At 49.5% G+C, this 14909-nt stretch overlaps 1 protein-coding gene across 1 annotated transcript; it reads left to right on the forward strand.

The window, feature by feature from the left end:
* Positions 1-819: 819 nt before the first annotated feature.
* CEACAM18 (CEA cell adhesion molecule 18) lies at positions 820-14893 on the forward strand. Its single transcript, XM_050769402.1, has 6 exons — positions 820-975; positions 2574-2921; positions 4286-4558; positions 6237-6516; positions 8288-8423; positions 14178-14893. Exons 1-6 carry the CDS (start codon positions 924-926, stop codon positions 14241-14243), a joined length of 1155 nt encoding a protein of 384 aa, XP_050625359.1. The 5' UTR covers positions 820-923; the 3' UTR covers positions 14244-14893.
* Positions 14894-14909: the final 16 nt, after the last annotated feature.

Consider the following 14909-nt stretch of genomic DNA (forward strand, 5'->3'; position numbering starts at 1 on the left):
GAGAACTTTCACAAAGGGACCTGGTGATACGCACACTTGTTCAGGTCTAGAAGAGCATGCCTGGCAGCCATTCACAATGGTCATGGGAGGAATATTTAGTGATGCAGAGAGAGAGTCCCCTGTTGTGGGGGAAAGCAGCCGGTTGTAAAACGGCCCCAGGCAGTTTAAAAGTTGGGCCCTGCACTGGGCACGGTGGCTCACACTGTAATCCCAGCACTTTGGGAGGCCGAGGCAGGTGGATCACGAGGTCAGGAGATCAAGACGATCCTGGCCAGCATGATGAAACCTTGTTTCTACTAAAAATATAGCTGGGCGTGGTAGCACAAGCCTGTAGTCCCAGCTACTCAGGAGGCTGAGGCAGGAGAATCACTTGGACCCGGGAGGCGGAGGTTGTGGTGAGCGAAGATCACGCCATTGTACTCCAGCCTGGCAACAGAGCAAGACTCCATCAACAACAACAACAACAACAACAACAACAACAACGACGACGACGACGACACCTAGGTCCTGCACGGGAAAACCAAACCAAATGGAAACAGGACATACAATTGAGGAGTTTGATGTCCTATCTTTGAGGTGCTTGACTGTATTTTCTGGTTTTCCTGGTTTTCCCAACAGTGAGCCTGTGTTTTTCTGTTTTTTCATGACCAGAGAAAAAAATGTAAATTAATATAAAAATAAGTAAATAAATAATGAACTAAAGGCAGCATAGAGCCATAAAGATAAGGTCGGGCTCTCAAGAGCCGTCTTCCCCAGGCCCCACCCCTGCTGGTCAGAGTCCATGCTGGGGAGGAAAGGCTGCCCTGAGGGCTGGGAGATGAGACCGGCAGCCTCTGTGCCAGGAGACACAGGTCTGTGAGGGAGCAGAAGAGGTGGTTCTGTCTCTGGAGGGACCCCTCCTCCTGGAGGACCCTAGGCAGCTCATGGACCTTTCCAGACCCAGACAGAGCCTGTGGAGGAGGCTCTTCCTCATGGGTAAGAGACGCTGGATGCTTGACGAGCTTCCCAGGACTGAGGGAAGGGCAGCTAGGAGCAAAGTGGCGGGAAGGGGGCTGGGGACATCCCCATCCAGGGGCACAGCAAGAAACGCCCAGAGCAGGGGTTGGGGAGAGAGGAAGGGACAGGACCCTCAGCAGGACTTTCATGAGCTCACACACATGGGAACACCTTGCCCCTAGACACACCCCTGCACAGACCCACAGATGTGGTGTTACACACACACACACACACACACACACACACACACAGAGAGAGAGAGAGAGAGAGAGAGAGAGACCCTGTATTTCTATCCATGCCCACGAACCAAGAGCTTGGACCTTCACCCTCACCTCCCTGCACTCACCTCCCACTGGGCACCCCAATCTGCCCCATCCCCTCCACCACCTCTCAGGCCAGATTGCTTCCCAGCCCCTCACCTTTGCCTAGGACCCTCTGTGCCCCCAACAAGCACGACTGTCCTGCTGCACCACATGTACTGTCGTTGAAAAGGTCCAGTGTCCACACATGAGGCCTGGAACTGGGGTCTCAGGCATCTCTGCCTCCTCCAAATAGCCCAGGCTTGGGGTTCACAGGGCAGTGGACACCTGCCCATGTCATATGTGGTAACAGGCTCCGACTCCCGCCTCCATTCACGCCCACTCCAGTGAATTTAGATGCAAAATCAAAGACCTGTGCACATCCTCGGGGGAGCATTTCTCACCCAGACAATCATTACTGAGCTCCCCCTGTGTCCAGCCTGTGCTGGGGGGTGTGGGGACTCAGTGGTGACTGAGACAGGGCAGCCCTGCCCTCCTTGAGCCCACAGCCCAAGGCGAGATATAGGTATGTGGCCAGACTCTGAGGATTCCCGGAGCTCAGGGCTAGGATGAGGGGAGCCCAGGAGGAGCTGGGGGAGCCCAGAAGGGACACCTGACCCAGGCTGGGGTGGAGGAGACATCCAAGCTGATACCTGAGTGATGAATAGAAGCGAGTCAGCAAGGAGGATGCAGATGGAGAGGCGGGAGAAGGAGTCCCTGCCAGGAATGGGGAACAGTGTGTGCGAAGCCTGAAGTCAGGGAGAAGGTGTGGTGCACCAAGAGAGCTGTATAGGCCTGGGGCATAGAGCATGGCAGTCATGTCTTCTGATAAATAACTACATGAATAAATGAGTAAAAGGTGCATAGTGGGAACAGAATGGGGTAGGTGTGCTCCACAAGGAGGCTAGATGAGTCACAAACACCAACTCTGGCTGAGAGTGTTTCATATGCCCACCTGAGAGTTTGGACTTTATCCTAAGAGCACTGGGGAGCCATAGAAAGTGTTTGAGCAGAGGAGAACAGGGTCACAACTTAGGCTTATTAACATTTACCTAACTGTCACATGAGGATGGATTGGAGGCTGTGTGGCTAGCCAGGAGGGCCTGGGAGAAGATACGGGTAAAATGGACCAGGGCAGGAGCTGAGGGGAGGCACAGGAAGGGACAGGCTGGGACTCTACCAGGAAAGAGAAACTCTTGCCTGATTCACCAGTGTTTCTGGGAATCATTCCCTGGATGGTGTCGATCTCTCTGTGTCTTTTTTCCTTGTCTTCCTCAGCCAGTCTGCTGGCCTGTGGGATCTGCCAGGCCTCTGGCCAAATCTTCATCACCCAAACCCTGGGGATCAAGGGATATCGGACCCTCCTGGCCCTGGATAACGTCCCTGAGGATGTTCAGGAATACAACTGGTACCGGGGTGCAAACGACAGCGTGGGAAACATGATTATCAGCTACAAACCGCCCAATGCTGAGCAGCCTGGGCCCAGGTACACTGGCAGGGAAAGAGTGAACAGAGAAGGCAGCCTGTTGATCAGGCCCACTGCATTAAATGACACAGGAAACTACACTGTTCGGGTGGTTGCAGGCAATGAGACCCAAAGAGCAACTGGCTGGCTGGAGGTTCTAGGTGGGTTAGCAGGTGCTCTGTTTCCCGACCCCCAAGGAGAGCTAGAAGTGACAGCACTGGAAGTGTGAATGCTTAGAGGTCACACTGTCCCCCTCCCTCACCCACCTCTAAATGACAATAGGAGCCTCAGCAGGTGGCTGACCAGCTTCTCCCAAGGTGATGGGACACTTGCTACCTTCAAAGTATTCAAATTTATTGTCAGTGTATTTATAAGCTTTCTACTGTTCCATAACAAACAACCACAATCATAGCAGCTTAAAACAGCACCCATTCATGATTGCACAGTTTCCAGGGGGCCCAAAGCCCAGGTACGGCTGAATCAAAAGTCCAGGTATGACTGAGCTGAGGCTTCTGTTCTGAGTCTTACAAGGCTTTGGCTAGGGCTGTGGTCTCATCTGGAGGCTTGACCGGGGAAGAGTCAGCTTCCATGCTCACTCAGGATGCTGGCTTAATTTATTTCCCTGTGGCTGTGGGACTCAGGGCCCGGGGGCTGCCTACTGTTTGCTGGATGGAGGCCCTTGGGCCCTAGAGGCTGCTGAAGTTCCCTGCCATGTGGCTGTGTCCACAGCCTTTTCGCATCATGGCTGTTTGTGTCTTCAAGGCCAGCTGAAGTGTCTGGTAGGACAGAGTCTTATGTAACAGCAGGTAATGATGGGAATGACATTCATTGGCCTTTGTCATATTCCACAGGTTAGAAGCAGCTCCTGGGTCCCACTCACGTTCGAGAGAAGGATGGTATACAGAGCATGACACCAGGAGTGGGAATCATGGAGCCGCCCTGGAATCATGTGTACCATGGACAGCTCCTGGGGGACTCTGAGGGCTAGAGGAGGAGAGGGTGGAGTTGGAAGACAAGCAGTCCTGCATTTGACAGTGGCTGCAAATACATACCACATGACCTTGGCCCATTTGTGTTCCCTCTGTGTTCCTCAGTTTCCTTATCTGTAGAGTGGGGAGGAACCCACCATTGTGGTTTGTTGTAGCATTGGAGGGAGTATTCGTAAACTGAATGGGACTCAAATAATGGGGCAGTATTGTGTAGCCAAATGCCACCTCTCACTCAGAACCTCTCATGGCTCCTGGTTTGGGGGTTCAGAAACAATGATTAGGTCACATGTTTATGCCAATAGCTCACCATTATGGCAGCAGACAGCATGGCAATGGCTCAGGCAAGGCCCACACCTCAGCAAACTCATTGCCCTGTGCCTACTCCTCTGCCCTTCTCAGCTCCCTTGCCAGGATGCCAGAACTTATTTTATAGCTCTTGGCTTCTCTCCAACATGCCCAGAAGTCCCCTGGAGAGGAGCAGAGCTTGGGGAAGCAGACCCCACTTGTAATTGTTTTCTCCTTCCTGCTTCACCCAGAGTTGGGAAGCAATCCGGGCATCTCCGTCAATGCCAGTTCCCTGGTGGAGAATATGGATTCCGTGGTCGCCAACTGCCACACCAATGTCACCAACATCACGTGGTATGTGAACGATGTACCGACCTCTAGCAGTGACCGGATGGCAATTTTCCCGGACCGCAAGACCCTCGTCATCCGCAGGGTCAGCCTCTATGACAGAACACTTCAGTGCGTGATAGAGAGTTTCCCAGAGATCTTTCAGAAAAGTGAACGCATCTCTCTGACTGTGGCCTGTGAGTGGTCTGGGCTCCTGGGACTGAAGCCAGGGGTGGGCTCAGGGCTTTCTAGGGATAGGCATAGGTTAGGACAGGCTGAGCTGGAGAGAGGGGTCATCCTGGGCCAGCCTGCAGCCAGCTCGATTTGGGTTGGAATCAGCTCAGGCTCTTGAGCCCTGTGACCTTGGGAGCTGCCCCTGCTACTCAGAACCATGGTACACTCGAGTTTGCAATGGAGACTCCAGTCCCCACTTCTCAGATTAGAAATGGTCAGTGTGCCTTTGTTGAGGTCTGCTTTTTGTGTAAAGAGGGAACAACTTAAAACCATTGTTTCTTTTTTTTTTTTTTTTCTTCTTTTTTTTTTGAGACGGAGTCTTACTCAGTCTCCCAGGCTGGAGTGCAGTGGCACGATCTCGGCTCATTGCAAGCTCTGCCTCCCAGGTTCACGCCATTCTCCTGCCTCAGCCTCCCAAGTAGCTGGGACTACAGGCGCCCGCCACTACGCCCGGCTATTTTTTTTTTTTTTGTATTTTTAGTAGAGACGGGGTTTCACCTTGTTAGCCAGGATGGTCTTGATCTCCTGACCTCATGATCCACCCATCTCGGCCTCCCAAAGTGCTGGGATTACAGGCGTGAGCCACCGCGTCCGGCCAAAACCATTGTTTCTTAAATTGATGTTCAATTATTAAGTTTTCAAGCCCCTTGAGCCTTCAAATTCTGCTCATTAATTTCTTTCTTCTTTTCTGCTAAATTTAGTGTAGTCACTGTCACTCTCTTTCACTGAAATTGAACAGACTATGCTACCTTAAACAGAGAGCTTTATTTAAAGACTCAGTTATGCATTCCATACATTCTTTTTTCTTTATAGCCCTTTAGCTGCCTACCAGGGCAAGTTCACCACCCAGCAAAATCCCTACAAATTCTCAGACAGCTCTTGTAAATCTAATACGCTGAACTGATAAGTACATTAACACTTAAATTCCCCCCCAATATTCCAGGACTGCTCACAGAGTTTAATAAACTCTTCTACGTCTTTCAACTGAAAAACATAATCACAAATCTAAAATCACTTTCACATCTCCTGGAACCACTCCGGCGGTCTGTCAGATTTCCTAAAGCACAGGCTATGGCACCCGTCCCGTGGAAGCTGGGGTGGAGGGGTGAACAATTTCTGACCTCCATACAGCTGTTTACAGGTCAGAGGCTTGGAACCAAGACCCAGGATCCAGAGGCTGCAGCTGCTCAGGGCGGTTGCTCCCGGGCCCTGAGACTGGCTGAATCCTTCTGTGTCAGTTGGAGTCATAAAGTCCTAATCCTCTCCTCTGAGCCTCATTGTTTTCCACCTATAAAATGGATCAATAGTGGAACCAGTCACATGGGTTGTTCTGGGAATTCAACAAATGTGGGGACAGGCACAGAGCTTAGAATCGTGCCTGGCACACAGTAAGCCTCATGTGTTGGCTTTTACTCCACCCATTTTATTATGATGTAAACAGCACCATGGGGCTGGCCTCTAGTAGTTCCTTAATCATAGATTAATGGTTATTGCTGTTGACATAGCTGCCTTGCTGGGAGCAGGTCTAGGGGTTAGCCTGAGGTGCACAGTGGGGAACCTCCTGGCTGGGGGAGGACTTCATGAGACGGGACACCCAGGGGTCAGAAACACAGGCCCGGGCCTCCTGCCCTGTATCTACAGATGGACCCGACTATGTGCTGCTGAGGAGCAATCCTTATGATTTCGACGGCATTGTGATGGCTGAGATCGGCTCCCAAGTGGAAATGGAGTGTATCTGCTATTCTTTCCCGGATCTCAAGTACCACTGGATCCACAATGGCTCCCTCCTGAACTTCTCAGACGCAAAGATGAACCTCTCGAGTCTTGCCTGGGAGCAGACAGGCCGTTACCGATGCATCGTGGAGAACCCCATGACACAGCTGACTATGTACAGGGACGTCAGGATCCAGGCCCCCCGTGAGTGCAGCAGCTCCCCGTCCAGGCTCACACTCTGCACATCTCCTGCCTCCATGCCCTGCTAGGCAGTGCCCACCCTCAGGAACGCCACCTCCACCCTGCCATGACATGCTCACAACCTCTGGGTGAAATCTCCCAGTCCTCTGAGGTGTGGGTCCAAAGCTATCTCCTCTGTGAATCCTCTGAAGTCCTCAGATCAGAGTCAGGGTGACTCCCAGGTGGATAAGAGTAGCAGACATTGGCTGAGCACTTACTATGTGCCCGCCTTTGTTCTAACCTGTGTGACCCTCACCATTTCTCTATGCAGTAAGTGAATGTGATTAGCATCACCTCCATTTTACAGGTGAGAAAACTGAGCCCCATGGAGTTTGAGTGCTTATTCAAGGCTCTATTGCTCCATAACCCATGGGAGAGGTGGAATTCAAGCCCAGGCAGGCACAGCCTATGCCCTCAACTGCTCCCCTCAGCTGCTCCAAGATGAGGAATTAGAAAGACGTGGGGATGGGATGGATGGAGGAGGGATGGATGGAGGAGGGATGGAGGAGGGATAGATGGAGGAGGGATGGATGGAGGAGTAGAGATTGGGCATGGCCGTGGCGTCAGAAACTTGGCTTGGGAGTGAATTTGTAAATGGGGAAAGCATCTTCTCAGCAACCATGTGTCCAGTCTTCTGCATCAAGGAGAGAGACTGACATGCTCAGGGAGAGATCAGAGGAGTGTGGCAGGTAAACTCAGGGGCTCTGCAGCCCAAGGTTCTGGGGTCCAAATCCCCACTCTGCTGCTACCCATCTCCATGAACCCGGGACTCAGTTTCCTCAACTGTAATGAAAGGATAAGAATCCCTGCAGGAAAAGGGTGCTGTGAGAATAAAATGAAACTGTGCAAGAAAGTACAGGAGACATTACAGGATGTGGTCTGCAGACTTTACTTCAGCCACACTACTTCCTAAGCACCTACTATGCACCAGACACGATGTGTGCATGCAGCCCTCTGAGTCATCGATTCATGTTTTTCTCTTGCCCTGGACTACAAACACCAGGAGGGCAGAAGCTTCAAAGACAGAGTCTCACTCTGTCATCCACGCTGGAGTGCAGTGGTGCAATCTCGGCTCACTGCAACCTCCACCTCCCGGGCTCAGGAGATTCTGCTGTCTCAGCCTCTTGAGTAGCTGGGATTACAGGCACATGCCACTACGCCCAGTTAATTTTGTATTTTTACAAAATAGAGTCGATAGAGTAGAGATGGGGTTTCACCATTTTGCCCAGGCTGGTCTTGAACTCTTGACCTTAGGTGATCTACCCTGGGCGAGCTTCCTGTTTTCCATTTATCCTCAGTGCTTGGCACAGTGTGTAGCACATAGTTGGTGCTCAGTGAACATTTATGCAATGAGTTAATGACCCTGCATCACACACCCCTCTTCCGGTCACTGTCTCTCCCCTTATGGATGAGTTAATGACCCTGTGTCACACACCCACCTTCTGGTCACTGTCTACCCTTATGAGGGTTTATTCTTCTCTATTCACTTATGGTTGATTGCAGTGTGAGACATCTCTTTGCCTAATTGTCCACTGTCCACTTCCCAGCTAGAACGTCAGGCCCATGGGTGCAGGAGTTTGTTTTGTTGGCTGCTGAATCCCTCGTACCTGGAACAGTGCTTTGCGGATAATAGATGTTGACAAATCTTTGAAGAACGGATATGTGGGTGGATGAAGAGATGAGTGAATGCATGAATGGATCAGTCGTGGTCCTGACCCCCAGGTGTCCTATCCCTCCAGGGATCTTACCTGTTGTCCACCGAGATTTCTCCATCTCAGGATCCATGGTGGTGTTCCTCATCGTGCTGACGGTGCTGGGTGGTGTCCAACTTTGTGGAGGCCTGATATATGCTCTGACCAACCACTACTCAATCAGGTGCCCTCACTGCTCTGGGTCAAAGGTGGGATGTTGGCTGGGGGCTGGGACTCAGGAGCCAGCCCTCCCTCCAGAGGGGAAGCAGAACCAGAGGGGAAGCAGAACCAGAGGGGAAGGGATAAGCCAGGAACTGAGTTGTCAGGGATCATGTGGGGCAGAGAGATCAGCCCCCAGGACCTGAAGCTGATGGAAGCAAGAGAGGGTTTAGAGCCAGTCATGCTTCTAAATAGCTGTAGGATTTCGTCCAGCAACTTCCCTTCTCTTTATGTTTAAAAGTGATATTAAGATTTACCTAGAGGGACAGGTAAAAAAATGAGAGGTGTGCATGTCAATTCCTGGTACATAGTCATCCTTTGCTACCAAGTGAAGTTGGGGAAACAGATATCAGTGGTCAACCATGCAGGGAGAAGAGATTGGGTGGTGGGATGGTTAAGGTCTGGGTTCAAACCCCAGCTCTGCTACCTGTAGGCTAGGTTACCTTGGGTAGGTCACTTCTCCTCATAGCTCATCCTCAGCCCAGCTGAAGAATGCAAGGAGCAACTCCTGCCTGAAGGGTGATGTGGGGATTAGAGACACATCTTGGAGGAAAAGGGGACTTGCAGCATTCTCAGCATAGAGTAGACCAGAGTTTCTCAACCTCAGCACTATCAACATTGGGACCATAACTCTCTGATGGGGAAGAGGAGGTAGTAAGGCTGTCCTATGCATTGTGGGACATTTAGCAGCACTCCTGGCCTTTTCCCGTTAGATGTTAGTAGTAACAACCACCACCTCCCCAGTTCAGAAAACAAAAAATGTCTCTAGACACTACAAAGATCACATGGGAGGCAAGTTTGCCCTGGTTGAGAGTCAGTGGAGTAGATATTAGAAAGTGCAGTGAAGCTTGGGAGGATGGTGACGTTAATGATGGAGATGATGGTACCAATGGTGATGGTGGTGATTATGGTGAAAATGGCAATGATGATAGAGATTAACAGTGGAAATGGCATTATTGTGATAGTGATGATGGTGATGATAGTAATGGTGGTGATGGTGGCGATGATGATGATGATGACAAAGATGATGCTAGTGTTGCTAGTGATGGTGGTGACATTGGTAGTGATGGTGATGATGACAATGGTGATGATGATGGCCATAATGGTGGCAATAGTATTATGGTGGTGATGATGGTGATGGTGGTGCTAATGATGGCGGTAACAAACGCAATGCTGATGGTGATGATTATGATGAAGCACAATGCCTACAATTTTCTGTGAGCTCTGGGGTGACAGGCAGTCCTCTGAGCCTTAAAAACAATCTTAGCCCAAGGGTGCAGCTGGGTCAGCAGGTTGCATCATTGTGCCCAGGAGGAAGGTGGCCGTTTCTTATGCCATTTTTCCAGAGTCAGAGACCGCATCTCCTTCCTACTAAGACTGAAGTGGGAGCAGCAGATGGAACTACTTGAGCCCCCTGGTCTAGGAAGGAGAGCCCTCATCTCTTGGGGCCAATTTCCTTCACCTGAGATCAGCTCAGTCCTCAAGGACCCTCACATATGTCTAGGTGTCCTGCAGATTAAAACTTTTGTTTATTGAGTTAATTTGCTTTTTTCTTTCTCTCCCTCTTTTTTTTTTAGACAGAGTCTTGCTCTGTTGCCCAGGCTGGAGTGCAGTGGCACGATCTCAGCTCACTGCAAGCTCTGCCTCCCGGGTTCATGCTATTCTCCTGCCTCAACCTCCGGAGTAGCACGGACTATAGGCACCCGCCAATACACCCGGCTAATTTTTTTGTATTTTTTTTTTTTTTAGTAGAGACAGGGTTTCACCGTGTTAGCCAGGATGGTCTCGATCTCCTGACCTTGTGATCCACCCGCCTCAGCCTCCCAAAGTGCTGGGATTACAGGTGTGAGCTACCGTGCCAGGCCTTATTGAGCTAATTTTCATCTAAAATTTTAAACTAAATGAAAATGTAATTGAAATACAAACTGTGAGATCAAAATTATATTGAAAGTTCATCTAATTGCAAGATTAAACATTAAGTGAGATTTAGTACCTGTTTCATTTAACATTAAATTGAATTTAAACTGTGAAGAAATGGCCAGGCATGGTGGCTCATGCCTGTAATCCCAACACTTTGGGAGGCTGAGGCAAGCAGATTACCTGAGCCCAGGAGTTTGAGACCAGCCTGGGCAACATGGTGAAACCTCGCTGCTACAAAAAATAGAAAAGTTAGCCTGGAGTGGTGGAGTGCTTCTAGAGTTACAGCTACTCAGGAGGCTGAGGTGGGAGGATCTCTTGAGCCCGAGAGGTAGAGGCTCAGTGAGCTGAGATCGTGCCACTGCACTCCAGCCTGGACAATAGACACCCTGTATGAAAAATAAATAAATAGGCCTGGCACGGTGGCTCACGCCGGTAATCCCAGCACATTGGGATCACCAGGTCAGGAGTTTGAGACCAGCCTGGCCAACATAGTGAAATCCCATCTCTACTAAAAATACAAAAAATTAGCCAAGGGTAGTGGTGGTCACCTGTAATTCCAGTTACTTGGGAGGCTGAGGCAGGAGAATCACTTGAACCTCGAAGGTGGAGGTTGCAGTGAGTTGAGATCACGCCACTGCACTCCAGTCTGGGAGACAGTGCGAGACTCCATCTCAAAAATAAGTAAGTAAATAAACTGTAAAGAAAAGGCCTGTAACATGAATTAACCAATATGGTAGCCACTAGCCATATGTGACTAAGTTTAAAATGAATTAAAATTAAATAAGTAAAAAATCCAACTCCTCAGTCACACCAGCTTGTGGCTATGAGATTGGATGGTGCCAATATAGACCATTTCGTCATTGCCAAAAGTTCTATTGGACAGCACTGCTGTAAACCAATTATGTAGAATGCTCTTAAAGAGTAAAAACCAAACCAAACCAAACCAGAAAAAGTAGAAAGAGACAACCATTAGTTCCTCCTCTGTCCCTCACTCCAACCCCAGGAACTATGCTGCATGGGAATAGAAGAGAGCTCGAGGTGGAAACAGAATTCTTATATTCAGGGAAGAGCACAGAAAAGGGGATTGCAAAAGCTGACGGAGAGAGTGGCCATGACATAGTGGGGAGGGTCTCAGGTCAAGGGCAGAAACGGAAACCATGATGGTATTAATAATAATCTCTGATATTTTTTGACATGCTTACTGTGTACCAACCCTTGTTCCAAGGTATTTACTAGTAAGAGCTTACTTTATCCTAATAGGAGATATCCCTGTGAGGTTGGGACCAGTATTAGTTCCATTTTACACATGGCAAGTAAAACACAGACAGGCTGACTTCCTGCTATCTCACTGTATGGTCAATGTTGTAGGCTCCTTTGCTAAGGGACCATGTAATAATCATAAATAGGCTCAATATCTAAATACTAGACCTCGCCTGGGAGGTCAGCAAGGTCTTGGAAATGCAGGGCTGTTGGCTAGTCTTCAAGAGTGGTCTCAAGACACAGGTCTCAGAGAATTCAGCTGAGAAGGGGTGGGCCCCGGCCTTAGGGTGGGCTCCTCCCTGGGAGCAGGCCCCTCCTGGACCTGGAGCCACATTCTTCAGAAGGGCTGTAGAAGGTGCCAGAGTTTGGAGTGGGGCAGGGAACTCGTGTGAACAGGACTCCAGGCTCCCTCCTCATTCCCCTAAGAGCAGGGCCATTTCTGTTTTACAGAATGGATTCCATCCAGGGATGCATTTTGCTTTTGTGGGCCCTCCTCTAGAAAAATATTAAAAATTGTATTTTACAACTCTGTTAATATAAACATGTATAAAATATGGGGTGGATTGTGTTCAGTTTTTTTTTTTTTCTTCTGATTTTAGAAGAAGTTGAAACATTTTTGTGAGTCCTAAAAGTATAACAGGCCTTAGTGCCTCTGTCCATAATGATCCTGCTTCCACTCAAATTTCTTCAGATGAAAAGTTTCCAGGGGTTTCTATCCCTGTGTTCAAAGCCACTGATGGAGACTGAATGAGGGACAAATGAATGAGTCACTGAGGTTGACTTAATGGAGACATCCAAAGTGAAACTTTGGATGATGAGGTTGACATTAAGTCAACCTCAGTGACTCATTCATTTGTCCCTCATTCAATTTCTCGGTACCCCCACATTTCACCAAGCGCCTGGCTTTATTCTTGGGCCTCTGATGAACAAAAGATGAACAAGGCCGGGCGCGGTGGCTCACGCCTGTAATCCCAGCACTTTGGGAGGCCGAGGCGGGCGGATCACAAGGTCAGGAGATCGAGACCACGGTGAAACCCCGTCTCTACTAAAAATACAAAAAATTAGCCGGGCGCGGTGGCGGGCGCCTGTAGTCCCAGCTACTCAGGAGGCTGAGGCAGGAGAATGGCGTAAACCCAGGAGGCGGAGCTTGCAATGAGCCGAGATCGCGCCACTGCACTCCAGCCTGGGCGACAGAGCGAGACTCCGTCTCAAAAAAAAAAAAAAAAAAAAAAAAAAAAAAAAGATGAACAAACTGCCCTCCCTGTCCCCAGTAATGTTATAGCTACCATGATCCAGCCCCCTCCTTTCAGCTCCCCTTCTCCCTCCCCCAGAGATCACCCTGGAGTTACTCATATTTTAATCATGATTGGATCTGGATACCACCCAAAAGTCATAGGAGTGGCATTTCCTAGAATAAATGGTGAGGCAAGAGGGAGCTGAGGAGACATACAGCCTACGTGTATGGGTTTTCACTACGCTATCTAAAGACTTTAGAAGATGCATCTTAAATTATCTTAGTATTTAGATACTGAGCCTATTTATGATTATTATATGGTCCCTTCACCAAGGAGCCTACAACGTCGGTCACACAATGAGATAGCAGGCAATCAGCCTGTCTGTGCTTTACTTGCCATATGTAAAATAGGACTAACATTGGTCCAAATCTCACAGGGATATCTCCTATGGGGATAACGTAAGCTCTTACTAGTAAATACCTTGGAACAATAACAAGCTCTTACTAGTAAATACCTTACTGTGTTGGTACACAGTAAGCACTTCATAAAATCTCAGATATTATTATTAAGGCCATCATATTATCAATGTGCAATTCTAAACTGATTGTGATAAACTCAAGAAAGCTCAAGGGTATTTCAAAGAGTGTATCTGAATCACCTCATCTTCCACCCCCTGGCCTGGCAGAACCACCCCCACGCCACTGTCCCGTTCCTTTCAAAGGCGCCATGGTGTCTATGTTCTGAGGCCTCCTGTCTGAGATGAGAGCAGGGGTCTGGGAATCAGAGAAGCCAGGTTGGGAATATTGGCCTCTGTTATGTTCTGGCTGCGTGACCTGGGGCAAGTAACATCACCTCTCTGGACCCTCATTTTTTCATCTGCAAAGGGGTTAAAGTATCTGTCTTGCTTGGCTGTTGGGAGGGTTAAAGATAACCCTGTCATAAGCTATAGTGCCTGGTATATAATCGGTGTGAAGTAAATTACTATTATTGCTTCCATCATTGTTGTGATCCCTCGTAATTAGGCCAGCAGTGCCAACTCCTTCCTCAGCTTCACCCGGCCTCTTTCCCCCACACAATGGCATCTTCCTCCAGTGCCCTCCGAAATCTTTAAAAGTATGGAGATGTTGAGGACTCTTGGTGCAGAGGTGAAGCCCTCAGACCATCTCCTCCACAGGGTCCCATGTGAGGAGGAATTGGGCTTGGACTTGGTGGGAAGTTGGGCACCTTCACCTCTCTCTACCCAGGACTCTCCCATGTTTCTTAGGGACCTGAGATGTGACTTCTTCCTTGATTTCTTCCCACAGGGCAAATCGGGCTCCATGAGTATCCACCTCAGACCTGAGGACAAGACCGGAAGGGCAAGCAGGTGAGGAGAGGAGAGGGTGATGGAGAAGGGCTGGGGGTCCCCATAGGGCCAGTGAGTCTGGAAAGGGCCCAGGGTCTCTTTGGAGGGGACCGGCAAGAGAGGGACCCAGCCCAGTCACACAGAAGCCTGGAGATGGAGGCTCCAGCAGGAGGTCTGCAGACCCCACCCAGGACCTGAAGATGATGTTATGGGTAGCGTGGCCATTGGGCACTTCATCTGCCAATCAGAGCTGGCCAATGGGGTGCAGGCCGGGGCGGGCCATGCGCAAAGCTGGGCTTTAATTCCAAGCGCCCACTCCCGCAGCTCCTGCACTTCCAGCTTCTCAGATTTCTTCACCCATGAAATCAACAGCGATGCTGCAAACTTACGGCCAAGGGGTGCCCAATCAGTGGTTGCTTCACTAAGTGCCTGATGAGAGAAGAGACCTCAGAATCAGGCAGGGATTAAATTCCATCCCTGCCCTGAGTACCTGAGCGACCTGAACGCAGTCCCAGTGAGGCTCCCTCACCCGGATGCACCATGGAACCATCAAGTCAGCATGATTAGCACATGCGTCAGCTCAAATATTTAATTTTTTTTGGTGACAACATTTAAACTCCTCTCTTTTAGCTATTTTGTAATACTCAATACATTATTCTGTTATTTGGAACAACACGGATGAACCTAGAGG

The sequence above is a fragment of the Macaca thibetana genome, chromosome 19 (genome assembly GCF_024542745.1).
Source record: "Macaca thibetana thibetana isolate TM-01 chromosome 19, ASM2454274v1, whole genome shotgun sequence".
Taxonomy (NCBI): Eukaryota; Metazoa; Chordata; class Mammalia; order Primates; family Cercopithecidae; genus Macaca; species Macaca thibetana.

Bases quoted from the DNA above. Each gene is read 5' to 3' on its own strand.
- CEACAM18 (XM_050769402.1), top strand. From the start codon at position 924: ATGGACCTTTCCAGACCCAGACAGAGCCTGTGGAGGAGGCTCTTCCTC. The intron at 2,922-4,285 runs GTGGGTTAGCAG...TGCTTCACCCAG, and splicing joins TGGCTGGCTGGAGGTTCTAG to AGTTGGGAAGCAATCCGGGC. The intron at 8,424-14,177 runs GTGCCCTCACTG...TTCTTCCCACAG, and splicing joins ACCAACCACTACTCAATCAG to GGCAAATCGGGCTCCATGAG.